Raw genomic sequence first — 16,487 nt, forward strand, 5'->3', positions numbered from 1 at the left:
CCGACACAGACGCCTAGGTCAGATGGGCGTAACATAGATCAAGTACCTACGGTGTGCCAGGAGCCATGTCAGAGCTCCTTAAACATTTCCCGGGGTGGAGGGCTCTGCTGGTGACCCCCACGGTGCCCGCTGTGTTCCAGGCCCTGGGCGTGGAGTTTCAGGGCAGAATCAGACCTGAAATCACGGCAGCGTGGTGGTGAAACTGTGGTCAGCATTCTTCACCTCTTACTCACTCCCTCTTCTTCACAGCCCTGGCAGGGAGATGGCCTTCTCCCCATTCCACAGGCAAGAAGACTGAGCTCACAGCACCGCGCTCAGCGCAGTCACCCTGCGCATCTGAGGCGGAGCCAGGAACAGCCTCCACGCTGCCTGGTTTTCCGCCCCGTTTTCCCCTCCGCTCCCAGACGAAGCTCATCTTGATGGAACAGGGGGTGAGTGGGGGGCAGTCAGTTGAGCTGTCCTGTTTGCAGTGATGGGAAATCTCCAGGGGAGTTTCCCCGGAATCATCCTCAAGCTTAACTGACCCCTCGCTAACATTTGTGTGACGTGGCTCTTGGGAGCAGCCGGTCAGTGGAACCATCTGGAGTCTTCTTACTTGAGTTTCGGAGGAAAAGAGGATGCTCGAGTCCTTCTAACTCAGGATAGCAGGGTCCTGGAGACGCGCCTTGGCCAGATGGCTGTCTTGCCATGGGAACCCCAGGGTGAGCAGGAGGGGTGGCTGAGCTGGCCAGGCCTTCCCTTGGGGGTGGGGGGGTGGGACCAGGATGGAGGGCCTGCAGGTGTCCCTCTGCTCAGCCTGCCTCGCCCAGACTCCATGGGGACCCCTCCCCCAGGTGCAGAGATGCGCATCTGCCTGGCATCCCAGTCCAGTCTCTCGGCTGGGGACACGCCTCTGGCAGAGGGAGGCCTCCCCCCACCCTGGAATAAAGCCAAGCAGCCTCGCAATGAGGCCAGGCTGGACCGACACGCCTGAGCAGCAGATGAGAGGAGACATCGGAGGCCAGCTCCTCCAATGGATTCCTACCGGATGCTGGCCTTAGAGAGGGCCCAGTGCTTCCGGCGAAAGACGCCGGGGGTGGGGTGGGGGAGGGGTGCCCTTTCCATCTGAGCACCTGCCCATAGGCCAGAGCAGAGCCTCACTCTGCGGAGGTGGGGGAATCCGTCTCCCCCTCTCTTCTGCGGGGCCGGTAGCCTCCGTTTGGATGGGCCACACTGGTTTATTGTGGCGGCCTCGTCAGTGCCGAATGGGGATGTTGGTGGATACCTGGGTAAATAAGTATAAATAGTTTTCTTTCTGATATGTGACCGGATTATTTTCCAGTTGATTTCAAGCCTTGGCCCCAAGTGGCCCACAGATCAAAAAAAGATAAGGGTCAGTTACAAGGTTGAGCTCATTCTCCGTTGCCATGGCAACTGACCTCAGGCAACCCTCAGAGGACTACACCCAGCTCCCCAGGTGATATTTTTACTGTCCACGCCATCAATCCCAAGCCTTTCAAAACTCAGACTGCCTAATTGTCAGGGCTCTGTTTTGAAGAGGCTCTGGGTCCCCCGTGGGGCCCTGGTTCAGGCTGCCAGAGCTCATTTATAAGCCTTTCTGAAACACGGGGGACCAGGAGATGGGTCCCTCAAGGCCAGAGAGGCCTGGGAAGGTGCCCCCAAGGGGAGGAGGAAGGGCACAGCCCATCCTCCAGGATTAATTAGGAAAACGGGAGCCCAGAATGGGGGGGCGGTGGTGGCGGGGTGTGCCTTCAAGCAATGGCTAAGTGTTCTTGAGTGAGGGGAGGCACTGAGTGGCCCCGAGCACGCCAGCATTTGGGGTCTGAGGCAGCGGAGATGCCCGGATGCTCAAAACACTGTCAGCCACTGCCCCTCGAGTATCCAACAGCCCCTCCAACGACACCCCGGGTCATTCTCATTCCAGTTGTGATAACAGGAGAGTATTTCTCAGTCTTCTGTAAAATGTCGACCACAAGTGACTGTAGAAAACTTTTCTCTCTTTTAGAGATAGAAGCATACAATCCCGGGAAAGAGTACAGCTATGAACGCACGTCTTCATGGCTTCCGATAAGATGGACATCCCCAGAGGCCTTTTATAGGACTCAGGACTCCTCGAACTTGAAGGCATTCCTGAATCACAGGGCACTTTAAAAAAATGCAGATTCTCATTCTGTGGGTCTGGGATGGGGCCTGAGATTTTCTACATTTCTCACCAGCTTCTGGAGGTGTGGGGGCTTTGGGTCTGGGGACCAAAACCTGCCTAGCCGGGCTGTAGTTACTCAGAGCCATCAGGGCCTAAGGTGTTGGGGTTCCCAAGATCAGCCCTTGCCCCTACTTCCATGTTCCCCCAGTTCCTGCCTGGCCTCTGGGGAAGGGCTCACCCGCAGACCCTGTTTTCTTCCTTTGTCCCTTGAAGCTCCCAGGTCAAATGTCACATACCCCTCCCCCCTTCCCTTGCAGCCTGCCTTGGTTCATTTCCTTGTGGTATTTAATAACGAATCAATAGATAAACAGCCTGATCTGGCTGTCCAGATACTAGTATCTGCCCTCTTCTCTTCCACCCAAAGGTCTTTGTTCCTTACAGAGAACAAAGGACTGTGTCCCCCATTGGCCTATGTTTCTATTTCCTGCTCGATGCTTGTTTACCGTGGTTGCTTTTTTTTACTAGGACAGCATTGGAGGGGGCCTCTCCTGGGGTCCCCCTCTTGCTTGCTCACTTACCTGGATGGATGCTAGGCTGCTTGTTCTTCCACCTCCTTATCTCTGTGTGCCCCGTGTGCGTCTGAGCCCAGACCCCGGGATCTCAGGGGTTTTTACTTGACCTGAGGCTTGGGGTGGGCTGTGGAATTGAAGGCTGGTGAATTTATCACCTGAGCAGGGAGCAGAGAGTTTCAGCTCAATGAGGCAGCCTGTGCGTCCCCTGCCTCCCTTCCACTCCCAGAAATGCCGTTGCAAGGACAGTGCCACAGCCTGAGGCTGTGTGGGCTCCTCCCTGCTTACCTGGGTGGGGACAGTTCCTAGCCCTCCTGCCAGCTGGAGCTGGTGCTGGCAAGGGGACCTCCAGGACCTCCAGGCTCAAATGGGGAAGCCAGGAGGGTACTTCTCTCTGTCCTCCTTCTCACCCCCATATTCTGGATGATCAAGGAACAGAGGGTGACTTGCTGGGTCCCAGGTCTCAAGTTCTGGGCCTATTTTGGTATTTTCTGAAGGTATAGAGGGCTGCTTAGGGTGACCGTGTGCTCCTACCCTGGCCTCGGCCACCTTGCTGACATGGGACATGGGTGCTGCCCCTTTAAGGCTTTTTTTTCCTTTTTGCTCCACTGAGGGGGACTCTCCAGGTCTGTACTCCTGGGGCAGGCCATTCTATTAGGATCTGACTAGCAAGTTTCTGAAGGCAAGCGCACATTTTGGAAGACACCAGTCCTTCCAGTTTGGGCGGGAAGAACATTGGTGTGTGGTATCCAGCATTTCCCAGACACCATACCCCATGTTCCAAGCATTGTATTAAGTGCTTTGCATGAGTTGCTCGTTCACTATTTATTGAGCACCTACTATGTGCCGGGTCCTATTTCTAGGCATTGGTGACATAGCATGAGCAAAATACCTCTCAGGGAGCTTACATTACTCTGTGCTGGGGTATATATATGTATGTGTGTGTGTGTGTGTGTGTGAGAGAGAGAGAGAGAGAGAGAGAGATGTGTGAGAGAGGAAGTCAGTTAAAGAAAACAAAATAGTGAACTCTGTAATACTCCAGGTGGTGATAAGCACTATAAAGGAAATTAAAGGTGGGTAAGGAGCTAGAAAGGGTGGGGGTGTGTGCTGCTTTAGCAGGGGGCGTCCAGAAAGGCCTGTCAGAAGAGGTAGCATTTGAGCAGACTCCCGAATGAAGTGGGGGAAGAAGGACAAGGAGGTGGTCTGGGGGAAGAGAGTTTCACCGAGGGCAGACATCCTGCGCCAGAAGCCGCCCTCTTGGCAGCCTTACAAAAACCCTGTGATGATGCTTCCCATTTTCTAGCAGAAGGAGCTGAGGCTCAGAGAGGTTGAGTAACTACCCAAGTACACACAGCGAATGACTGGAACTGGGACTCCAACTTAAGCGTTTCTCGCTCTCCCTTCTGGGTCCTTAATTGCTGCTTCCCAAATGGAGGTGGCTAATTACGCCCGCCGTCGACAGAGGTGCCGGTCACTGGTCCTCTCCCCTGGGAGGGGTTTGTGCCATCATGACACCGCTCTCGGGTCAGCTTCCCTGAGGGGGGGGTCCCTGCTCAGAGAAGGGCTCGGCCCAGCGATATGGCGGGAGCAGGTCGCGCTCAGTGCACGAGAGCCCGAGAACAATGCGCCGTCCACTCCCCGCCGCAGCCGCCTGCCCCTCCCTCCCAGGCAGCAAATTATGGCCTCCGAATGTGTGCCCAGGCCTGCCTTTGACATCAGTGGGGCCCACCTGAGCTTCACCTTCAGGATTCTGATAATCAGCTCTCTCTCCTCCTGGCTTCCCCCAAGACCTGTATGGAAATAAGTATGTGTCTGCCAGGATCAAATGCTTTTGGAGACAAAAGTCGGTACCGAGGACATTACAGGGAGCTATCATCTCGGCACGACACTCTTCCACAAAGCCCTCTGCCCCTCTTTTGGGCTGACACAGTTTCAGCCTGAAAGGTTCCAGCAGGATGACTTGGTTTTAAGCAAAAGCACATCCTATTATTTTTTTGAGAAATGAAGTGTAAAATTAACACTTATTATTCCTGAGCAGAGGCAAAAAAGAGAGAGAGAGAGAGAGTTGGGGTGGGGTCTGTGTGTGGGGGACTCTGGGATATTCGTGCTTGCTGGGTTGTTTCTTTGGCAGTTATGGTTTTTATTTATTTTTATTTAAAAAAAAATCATAAGAAATCAATGGATTCCCCATGCCAGCCCCGACTTACGGGGACTGAGAGGAAAGATCTGGCACAGTGAGCAGGCAAAAATCTGCATTTCACTTTACAAATGAGCGGGGCTGCATAATTCATTGGAGTTGTGTGGGTCTCTCTTATGGATGCCTGTCATGTGCTATGGGGAAAAAAAAAAAAAGAAAAAGAAAAAGAATAAAAAGGAGAGGAAGTGATTTTGCGTCTTAACTCACAAAATCCTCCAGCGTCTCCCCCCCCCCCCGCCCCCCGTGCCAGGGCGCAGGGGCCTGTGGGCTCCCAGACAGCTTTGTCATTCTGCTCCAAGGTGTCTGCCGAGGCCGTGCGATCTTACATAATTCGGGAAAGTTACTCTCAGAGGCTGCTGCTCTCCGAGGAGCCCGCGGCTTGGGACGGACGAGAGGTCGTCCATGTCGCCGGGGTAAGGAACCACGGGTGGCAACGGACTCGGTCCGTATCCGTGGGCTGGCTGCTACCGGGTCACCGGTGTGCACGGGAGTGTTGGCACATTAACTAGGGCAGTGCCCCCCCCCCCCATTTTCCTGGATGGCTGGATAGGGAGAGGTACACAGGGGAGACCCCAGGAAGCTCCTCCAACTGGCTCTAGTGGGGAGAGGGCGTGTCCTTCAGAAAGAAGGTTTGCAGACCTGAAGGTCCAGCCCGAGTGGGAGAGATTCTTGGGTCTGCGGGAGCCCCTCCGGCTTTCTTATTTTTTGCTCCATATTCGCTTGGCGCTTGTTTTATGTTCCCTCCCCCATCTCCCCAGCTTTGAGTCTTTTTAACATGTTGGGGGGCCCGGGGGCGAGGAAAGGGAGCAGGGACACGCAGTTGTCTACCAGGCTCTTGATCTAATTAGCCCACAACCTCGCATCGACGCTGATTTGGGGGTGTGAAGTGTTGAAATGGCAGCTGTTTGGGGCCCCGGACCCGGCTGGCGGCACCAGGGCTGCCTGACTGTGCACACATTCGTGAATGTGGGTGCGGGGTGTAGCGGCGTCTGTGAATCAGGGGGGACTGGCTGATGAATGGCTTGGCACTCGGAGAACGGAAAGTGACTGTCAGACATGATTTCTCTGATTTATAAGTTGCGGGAGCCTTCTTTGTCCTCTCGGTGTTTGTGCATCAGACGGCACGTCTCCATTCACAGCCAAGTGGATCAAGGCCCCGCTCGGCAGAGAGCAGTAAATCCTCTTTTGCCATCCCTGCCCGGGGAGCTGGCTCTGGCTGGGCAGGGAGAGAGGGCCCAGCCGGGAGCGTCTTTCCTCTGTGAGTATTTCCCGAGCTCTTTCTGCGGGTCCAGGCGGGGCCTGATACTCTGGGGGCTGGAGGAGGGAGAGCCATTATCTGTACCCATCACCTAGTTGCCAGGCTCAGAAAGACTCCTAGGATATGGCTAGAGGAATCCAGGGTCACCGTGTCCAGCCAGGTGCAGCCGTGCATGCTGGCATAGTCAGGGGAAGCTGCCTGGAGGTGGTGTGCAGGTGGGATCCACATGGATGAGAAGGGCTTTGAATCCCGTTCAGAGCACTGCCCCCAGTTGGCTGTTACCTTAGCAAGTGGTCGAATTCTCTTTCCTAGAAATGGGGTTTTACCGGCCAGCAAGGTTAATTCTGATATTTAATTTATGTTCTCAGCTTAAAATCATCATTTCACATCCCGTCTGCCTTGTTAATGCCCAAGAGGTGCCCACATTCTACCAGGGAGGCCATCCTTCAGGATGGTTCTTCTCTGCCTTTCGTTCATCCATTCCTTACTTTGCACCAGGCACCGAGAAGCATTGTTTGTGTGTGGGGCGGGGGTGTGTTGGGGGGGTCTTCTGAGGCAGCCCCCACACAGGAGGCCATCTCTAATTATGATGAGCGTCTCCCCAAGGGAAGCGGAGGACGTGAGTAGGGCCTGTGCGGCAAGCGTGCTGAGCCTGCCCCGCGTCCCCAAACTTGTCAATGAATTCCTTTTCTGCCGGAGTCTCTGCCGGGTGCGTGTGGCCTAGTTGCCGGGGCTCCAGGGGCACGACAAACACCCGGTAGATTCCAGCCAGTGGGCTATGTGGGGCAGGCCCACCGGCTCGTGCACGTGTGTGCGTGCGCCTCTGCGGAGGTGCCCGGGGAGGGGGACTGGGGGCTGGGGGATGGCTGGGCCAGGGGGAGGCATGCTGTCCCCGTCAGCCCCTGCCAGGGCCTGGGGACCCAGGGACTTCGCCAGGAGCCTCAGCCCATCTGTGTGCATGTCTTGCCACTGGCAGAGCCCCTCTGCTACCGAATCCTTGCCTTTGAGGGCAAATCAGAGCACCTGGCACCTTCGGGGCGGCTGGTTCCCTGGGGGAGCCCGAGAGGGAGCCTGTGTCCTTAGCTGTCCTAGATAATACTCTCACTGATACTGGCACGCTTGACAACAAACACTAACTGAGCACTTGCTGTGTGCCGGGGCTGCTTAAAACCTTCTTTAGGTATTAACCCATTTACCTTTTGCAGGGGAAAGATTATTTATTTGAGAGAGAAAGAGCCCGGGGTGGGGCAAAGGAAGAAGGAGAGAGGAATTTTAGCAGACTCCTCACTGAGCTCAGAGCCTGCTGCGGGGCTTGAACCTATAACCCTGAGCTCAGAACCTGAGCTGAAACCGAGGGTCGGACACTCAACGGACTGCGCCGTCCAGGGGCCCCTGTGTTAACTCATTGAACTGTCACATCATCTATAAGAGGAGGGCTACTGGGGGGGGGGTGGCATTTTTTTGAAGACTTTTTAAAAATTTATTATTTTTTAAATATTTAATTAAGCATTTGAGAGAGAGAGTACGCGCATGTGTGGTAGGGAAGGGGCAGGTGGGGGAGGGGGGAGAGGGACAAGCAGACACCCCACTGAGCACGGACCCTGATGTGGGTCTCCATCCTAGGACCCTGAGATTCTGACCCGAGCCGACATTCAGAGTCAGACGCTCAACCGACTGAGCCACAAAGGCACCCCAACTTTTATTACTTTTTTACAGCAGTTTTAGGTTTATGATAAAATCGAGAGGTCAGATACAAATTTCCCTTCTCGGCCCTGCGTCACACATGCATAGCCTCCCTCACCCGGGCCACTCACCAGAAGGACCGGGTTTCTGTATTTTGCAAAGACGAACCTACAGTGACACACCGTAATCGCCTGAAGTCCATAGTTTGCCTTGGAGTTCCCCCTCGGTGTCGTACCTTCTGGGGTTGTGCACAAATGTGTCATGACGTACGTCCGTCATTGTAGTATGCTAGAGAGTGTTTCCCCTGCCTCGAAATCTCTGCTCTGCCTGTTCATCCCCGCCCCTACCTTAGGCAACCAACTCATCTTTTTATCGTCCTCGTGGTTTTGCCTTTTCCAGAATAGTTGGAGTCCTACAGCACAGAGCCTTCTCGGGTTGGCTTCTTGCGCTTAGTAACACACGCTGACACTTCCTCTGCGTCTTTTCACGGCTTTGACCTCACAGTTCACTTCGGCACGAATAACACTCCGTCCTCTGGACCGACCACAGTTTGGGTATATCCGTTCACCCACGGAAGGGCATCTTGGTTGCTTCTGAGGCTCAGAAATTATGAATAAAGTTGCTATAACCATCTGTGTGCAGCTTTTTGTGTGACAGAAATTTTCAGCTCTTTTGGGTGGGAGGGAGATCTCCAGAGAGGGACATGGCTGGATCCTATAGTGAGAGTGTGTTTCGCTTTGTGACAAGCCGCCAAATTGTCTTCCAGGGCGGCTGTGACGTTTTGTGTTCCCAGCAACAGGGGGTGGGATTTGCTGTTGTTCCACATCTTTGTCAGGACTTGCTGTCATCGGGGTTCTGGATTTTGGCCCTTCTCGTGGGTGTGTACGTGAAGGAAGGCAGTTACCGTGTATTTGAGAAAAGAGGAAACCGAGGCACACAGAGGTTACATAACTTGCCCCAAATCATGCAGCGAGTGGCAGCACGGGTTTCCAAGCCTGGATAAGGTGACCCTCATGCCAGGATGACTCCCCGCCACGCCACCTGCCAAGCCACGGGCCACACTGGTGGCAGACTCTGGCCACTTCCATCCTCACACAGCTGCATGGGACAAGGGATCGGGGGCACTCATTTACTCTGAGTGGACTGACACCCGGGCCCCACGGTGTGGAGAAGCACCAGGATTCGAACTCTGCCTTGCTGACTCTGGGCTGGGGGCGTCAGACCTTGGCTCTGCTCCCTTGGGTGCTGGCGAGAGGCCAGTTCCCCGGGACACTCTCTTCCCTGGGCCCCTTTGAGTGAAGGTTTGAGGTCATCGCAGCTCCAGGGGGGTAGATGGAGCCACGTTCTGATCTGAAAGGACAGAGTGTCTGCCCTTTGTCCATCAAATGCTGTCCATAGGCCATCTGTTCTAAAATTTTTAAAAAGATCATTTTGTTGTTGTTTTAGTGATCTCTACTGATGGCGGCTCCAGTGGCCAGCATGCCCTGGGCGATGGGCATCCCTGCTTCCCCTCTGACCTCACCACCCCCAACCCGGCCCCCGGGCTTCAGGCATTCTGCCTTCCTGCTACCAGCAAGCTAGCGCACCATGGGCTCACCTCAGGGCCTTTGCCCTTGACTGTCACCTAGGGAGTCCCCATGTTCTCTTGTCACCTCCGGACACTGTGTTATGTGTTGGTCATCTTTATTATGTGTCTCTCTCACCCCTAGAATGGGGACAAGCACATTCTCTGTTTAGGTCTCCACAGAATCCCCAGCTCAAAGTGCCTGGCACATAGCACGTGCTCAGTAAATATGCTCCTGGATTTTTAAAAAATTCTGGTTGTTCTCCTTCCTCTGTGCAGACCCCATCCTGGTCTCCTCTCCACCGTGACATGGTCTCAGATTCAAGCTGTTGATCATGGCCCGCCCACATTCTTGCTTGACCAGCAAGAGAGATCACAGCAAATGATGCCTTCATGAACCAGAAATGTGGGGCCGGCCTCTGGGGTCTGTCGGCCTCTGGGGGCAGGGCTGTCTGGAGCTGGGTTGGGTCTTGGCATCTGTGGCCCCTGCACCAGCCCTAGTTCTGGGGACCAGGGAGAGGCTGGCTTGGGCTATGCTGGGGGCCCATGGGCTCCTGCCCAGAGGACACGGTTTACAGGGTCACTGATGGCTGCTCTTTTCCTTGCAGAGGAAGGCATCAACCACGAGTGTAAGCTGTGCAACCAGATGTTCGACTCCCCAGCCAAGCTCTTGTGTCACCTCATTGAGCACAGCTTCGAGGGCATGGGTGGTACCTTCAAGTGCCCCGTGTGCTTCACAGGTGAGTGTGCTTGGGGTGGGGGAGGGGGTGCAGGGTCTAACCCTTTAGTTATTGGACCTCAGCCTAAGCTCGTGCCCTAACGTGGACTTGGAGTCCCCAAGAGACCCACTGCCCATCACCCTGCCTGCCCCATGAAGAGCTGGCCTGCCCCTACCACCGCTGGCTCCTCCTCTTAGGCAGGTTGAAGGCCTTCTTTCCTAGCTCACCCCTCACTGCTCTGCATAACTGCTTTTTCCAGCCCAGCCTCACCCCTCTGTTGCCTTCCGTGGGCTCCACGCTCCTCTCCCTGAGCTGCGAGCTCTGTCCAGCAACAGTGGGGCGCTCTGTATACACATCTCCTGGCTTCCCCACCTCCTGGGCCTGCCTGGGCCCCTCCTCCATCCACGCTCTAGGATGGAGGGGTCAAGGGCAGCTCTGCTGGCCAAGTCCCCAGCCCCTGGCCCCCACCCCCAGCCTGGCTGCCCGCCCAGGCGAGCGGCTGTCCCGGCCCGAGGCGAGTCTCAGGGGCTCTGCCATCCCCCCCTCCTGCTGCCCAGATGGCAGCCGGTGTGCGTGGGGGAGCCCTGGCCTTCCCCCTGCCTCCCCCGACATCTGTCGTCTGCCACGGCAGGAAGCCCACCCCGGGGAGGGCGCCTGGCGGGAGAGGATTTCTGAAGTGCTCACCTCCCAGACACACAGCTGCCTCGGGGCCACCTCCTGTGTGCGCCCAGGGCCGGGGCTGCCTTGTGGACAGTTGCCACCAGGAAGCCAGGGCTGTGACCCACTCCACGACGGGCCTGAGGAAGGGGCTGTGCTACAGGGAGAGTCCCTGCACACTCACACACCTCTGGGGTGCACGGGAGTCTTGGAACATGCTGGGGCCACTTCCCCCTCAGTCTCGGGAGCTCCCCCCGCCCCAAATGCTACCATCATACCCTATGGGCCAGGCGGAGACTGGCACCAAGGGGCTTTGACTGCCAGGTCTGCTGACCCAGGACGCGGGGCCTCTGCATGGGGATCAGAGGAATATAACCTCAACAAGAATAGTAATTCGTGTTCATCGAGCATCTTCTTATACCAGATAATGTGTTAAATTTATTTAATTCAACCCACAGCTTTGCTGCCTGCAAGCAGTGGGACCTAGGACCGGTCACTTATTCTTCCCAGGGCTTCAGTTTCCTCGTCCATAAAATGAGGGTAACAATAGGGCTCGCCTTACAGGCCTGTGCTAGAGTTAGGAGCCCACACGCAGACAGTGTCTGGCAAGGGGCGATGGTGATGGCGATGACATTTCCTGCACGAATCATGTGCCGGGCCATCTTCTAAGCATTTTGAAAGTATTAACCCATTTGATCCTCTCAGTCACCCAATGAGCTACATACTTTAATGATCCTCATTTTTTTCAGAAGAAGAAATGAAGCCCAGAGAGGCTCAGTGACTTACCCAGCGTTGCACAGCCCCTTGGTGGCAGAGCTCAGCTCCACTGGCTCTGCTCCCTCTAGTAGCTGCCGGTGGTCTCCCTGCAGCCCCATATTTGGCCGACCGTGTCTGTGGTTGTGTGATTCCTTACTTGTGGATGGGGTGGGGGTGGCCGGGCTGGTGTCTCCAGAGTCTGGCCCTAACGGCCGTGTCCGTGTCCAGTCTTTGTCCAGGCCAACAAGTTGCAGCAGCACATCTTTGCCGTGCATGGGCAGGAGGACAAGATCTACGACTGCTCGCAGTGCCCACAGAAGTTCTTCTTCCAGACTGAGCTGCAGGTGAGTACCTTCATCAACTGCATGCCCCTCCTGGGGCTCTTTGGGGCCCCCATGGGCACGGAGGGTCGTGGGGTGAAGCCAGGATGGTGGGGTCTTGGACTTAGCCTCACCCCCATCCAAAGAGGAACAGGTGCTTGTTGTGGCACCAGTGGCTGTCCTCGTGGAGGCTCGCGTGTGGTGGCCTCCCGGCCCCTGTTGCCCAGCACTCTCGGATGAGCAGACCCGGAGCAGCAGACCTGGTGAGGAGTCAGAGGCTCTCGGTGCTGGGGTCTCCGTGCCGGCCCCTTCCCATCTTGGAGATCCTGTTTCTGCACCGGTCCTTCACCGTGATGATGTTCAGCAGAGCTTTGGATCTGTGGCTGGTGGTCTCTGCAGCTTGTGTGGCTGAATCCTGGGGCTGTGTATGGCCAAAATGTGGGTCTGGGGTCTTAGGGCCTCCAGCTCCGCCCGGGAAAGCCAGAAAAGCGAGAGCAGTCGGGTTGGGCCCCAGCTCCAAGGAAGGAGTGCCGGGCCTGGGTCCTGAGGCAGATGGGGCACTCGGGGGCAGCACAGCGGCCCCGGCCAGCTTCCTCCAATCCCCATGCAGCAGCTGCAGCAGCCGAGAGGGCCCTGATGAGGCGATGCTGTGTGGGTTGTCCTCCCCAGACCCCTGGTGCCACTCCTCTTGGTGTCCTACCTGTTACTGGTTTCTCAGGACTCCTCTGTGTCCAGGTGAAGCTGCCTTCTTGCCTACTGGCTTTTGCATGAAATTCTTGCAACCCTGGATTGGTCGCATGTCCACCCAGAAACACCGTGAGCACGCGCGTACACACACACACACCCAGAATACCACTCAGAATACCACTGTACCCGAGAGGTACCCCCGCCCCAGGCGAGTGCTGACCTGGCTCTCAGAAGTCATGCCCTTCTCTGAAGCTGAGGCTGAGGCCACAGAAGCAGGGCTGAGTCCTAACTTCACTGAGGGGCAGCAGTGGAGGGCCCCTTTTCTGGGGTCGAAGGGGTAAAGCAGCCCAGTGACGTAGCCCGCTCTGGGTGGTCATCTAGAGAAACACAAACAGACCACTGGAGGGCTCAGTGAGGATTCACCCTCCAACAGTCAAGGTCCCTTCTTGTGGGCTGGCCCCGGGTCAGGGCCGCTCAGGCAGAGCTGACTCCATCCTGTCACACTGTGGGACAGAGTTAAGGACCTAACTATGGACCCAGGCCCAGAGATAGGTTTCCACTGCCAAGAGCCACCAGCAAGGTGGTGACACGGGCCAGGGCCCACCGCTGTCCCCACCTCAATCCACAGCCTGAGCTAAGCCCACTAGCAGCCCCTCTCCCAGCTGACCGAGGGAGATTTGTGCCGGCCCCTTGTTGGCCTGAAGGTTTTTCCCAGGGAAGTCGCCCAGTCCTGCCTTTTGTGAGCGTCCTGTGTATCCCAGCACCGCAGACCAGCCTCCTGATGCCGAGGCCCAGGGACCTGTGGTTTCAAGCTGGACCCGCTTCGGCTGCCCTCACCTGGGGCCGCAGAGGGTCCAAGACATCAGAGTGGTTCCTGTGAGCTGGTGGTTTCCTGGGTCATCCCGTCAACCTTTCCAGCAGATCCTCAAATGCCGAGAACCTTGCTAAATTATAGCCTTAACGAGTGACTATTTTCTGCAATTAATGATTTTAATTACCGACCATTTAAATGTGGAAGTGTTGTAGCACACCAGATCTAGGCAAATAATGGCTTTCCTTAAGTAACTTGAATAGCAATTTTCTGGTTTTTAGAGAGGAGGGTTTTTCAGGCATTGAAGTTTTCCTCATCATTACGTAGAACCTGGGGCTGGTGGGCAGGTGTGTTATTTTTCCAGGGCTGACCTGTGGGGGTCTGTGTGTATAGCAGGAAGCAGGGTCCTAGCCAGAGCCTTGACTGGCTCTCCTGGCTATATGTCATTTGAGGTCCCGTGGGGAGACTCACGGAAACTAATGGTTGTTGGCACAAGTGACTCTGAGCTGAGAGGTCTTAAGATACAGGGCTTAGGAGTTTTCTCATTGTAGAATTGGAAATTCCTGCTGTGGCTATAGAGGTAACAGAGGTAGGATTTGACCCTGGCAGGCTTGGTCTGTGTTCCAGTGATGTGTCTACCTCCAAAAAGAATGTTCTCTTAGGATACATTAACAGGAGCAGTATTGCCAGGATGAGGGAGGGGGATGTCCTGTCTGATTCTGAGCTCTTCTGGCTCTGCCCAAAGACTGACATTGATTTAAAGGACTTCGGACAGACTGGAGCACATCCATATCAGAGTGATTAGGAGCAGGAGAGGGGACTAAGCTTTTCTATGCAGTTGTTCAGAGCATGTACACGGAGGGCCCACTGTGTGCCAGGCACTCGATCTAGGAACTGACAAGACTGTGCTGAATGAGACAGAGAAATGCCCATAGGGCCTACATTCGAGAGGGATTGATAGACAGTGTCCTGTCACGGTCACCACAAAGAAAATAAAACCGGGTGATAGGCTAGAGTGTGATGGGAGTGAGTTTGGGTAATCCTTGGAGGGCCTCTCTGAGGAGGTGGCATCTGAGTGAAGACCTGGCTGGTTAGAAGGAAAGAGTGTGTAGGGGGCAACTATGAGTGCAAATGCCCTGTGGCTATGTCAGCTGGGTGTGCTGCTAGGACGATAGTAGGCAAAAGGCGGCTAAAGCCCAGTGAGTATAGAGGAGGGGTGTGGAAAGGGCTGGCAGGTGGATTCCAAGTTGTGGCGGGATTTATGGGACAGCAAAGGAGCTTGGATTTTATCCCCATTGTGCTGGCAATCCAAATAAGGAAGAAGTATTATCCAATTTCCACCCTGAATCAAAATATAAGACATCTGGTCTTTGAAAGACACTGTTAAGAAAACAAAAAAGTCACAAGACAGGAAGAAAATATGTGCAAATCACCTATTTGATGAAGGACTTGTATCCAGGACATGTTAAAAACACACACACACACACACACACACACACACAAACCCTCACCACTTAATAATGAAGGGGAAAATCCTTTGTAAGACAAGTGTAGCATTTCAGCCCTTCACCGAGGATATGGGGACGCTCAACGTGATTATAATTAGGGAATCGCAAACGAAAACCACAGTGCAACCGCACCATACGCCCACCAGAACGATTAAAACAGAAGCAAAGAGCCGGCCCTGCCGAGCTCCGTCCAGGGTGCGGAGGGGAGCTGGGACTCTGCACACTGCTGGCGGGAGCCTGAAGTGTGCGGCCAGCAGGCAAAGCAGTTCGTGGGTTCCTGTCAAGTTAAACATACACTTGTCATTTGACTAAGCAGTCTTCCTGCTCCGTGTTTATCCTGGAGAGCGAGAAACACACTCACACCAAAATCTTCATCCCCAACTAGAAGCCCCTTAACTGTCCCTTACCTGGGAACGGACGGACAGGTGTGGTACATTGCTGCTGAGGCGCAGTCTTTGGCAATAAAAAGCAGCCACTGGTAAACACGCAGCCACTTGGACGAATCTGTGAGTGCCAAGAGAACGAAGCCAGATTTGAAAGGTTCCATGCTACAGGGCTCTATTTACGTGATGTTCCAGAACAAGGCAAGACTATTGGAACAGAAAACACCAACGATTGCCAGGCGCTGGAGGTGGGGGAGGAGATAGGGAGACTCAGCAAGGTCCGCGTGTACACACGTACCCACGCACACAGGTTCGCTCCGGGAGCTCGGGCAGACTGCTAGGCTGTGAGGGTCCAGCCTGACCCTAGAGAACTTTTGGGGGACCATTCACCGGGAGACGATGCAGGCAGATTTCTGTGGTAGTGTGGGGACAGCTGTCTTCAAGCATTTTAAGCTCTGTGAGCTTGCTTCCGGAGGTCCCAAGACTTGTGGCGGTGGGCGGACACTCAAGGCGTGCATAGGCATTGCTCTCTGGGCTTAGCTCGAGCAGGACGGGGAATGGAGTTGTCGCAACACAGGGTGGCTTTGGGTTGCCAAGAGCAGGCAGTGGTGTTTCAGAATGTTTTCTCAAAACATTCTCACCAGGGGTGTTTCTGGTGTTTGAGAATCTAGGGCCCCTTTCTTGAGGTGGTGACACTCTGCCTTCTGCCTCCTCCTGGTTCCTATCGTGTTCTCCTCCTGCAGCCTGACTTCCAGGGCTCGTCTCTACCAGGAGAAAGGTGCCCAGGCTGCCGTGGCTTCCGTCATTTCTGCTGTGACAGACACCCCTGGATATTTCAGCAGAGGGGACTAGTGTGGGGATTTGGTGATGCAAGCAGCCAGATGGAACCCCCTGGCCAACCCGGAAATAGTGACTGCTGCAAAGAGGCAGCACACAGGTGTCAGGTTCTAGATGCCTGCAGAGGGAATCTGATGGTTGAGTTCTGATGGTTGATGGTCGGCAGTCCAGCCCTGCTCCACTGAACTGTGGCCCAAGTGGGGGAAGGGAGCCCAGGGGGTAAACACCACAAACACCCACTGGGCAGGCGAGCTTGGTGTTTGCAGCTGGCTCCCTCCCTTACCAGCTCGAGGCCAGAGTTTTCATATCTATAAAATGGGATTATTAGCAGTTCCCACCTATAGTTGGGTTGCAGGTGCCCTTGGCGTGGTTACTGGCCCATAGGACACCTGGGC

At 55.1% G+C, this 16,487-nt stretch overlaps 1 protein-coding gene across 1 annotated transcript in view; it reads left to right on the forward strand.

The window, feature by feature from the left end:
* The window catches only part of ZNF423 (zinc finger protein 423), a 331,871-nt gene that overhangs the window by 292,964 nt on the left and 22,420 nt on the right, over positions 1-16,487 (forward strand). The window contains exons 6-7 of the mRNA XM_059151593.1: positions 10,023-10,154; positions 11,775-11,890. Of these exons, the coding sequence (XP_059007576.1) occupies positions 10,023-10,154; positions 11,775-11,890 (248 nt within the window). The remainder of the gene's footprint in view (positions 1-10,022; positions 10,155-11,774; positions 11,891-16,487) is intronic.

The sequence above is a fragment of the Mustela lutreola genome, chromosome 16, assembly GCF_030435805.1.
Source record: "Mustela lutreola isolate mMusLut2 chromosome 16, mMusLut2.pri, whole genome shotgun sequence".
Lineage (NCBI taxonomy): Eukaryota > Metazoa > Chordata > Mammalia > Carnivora > Mustelidae > Mustela > Mustela lutreola.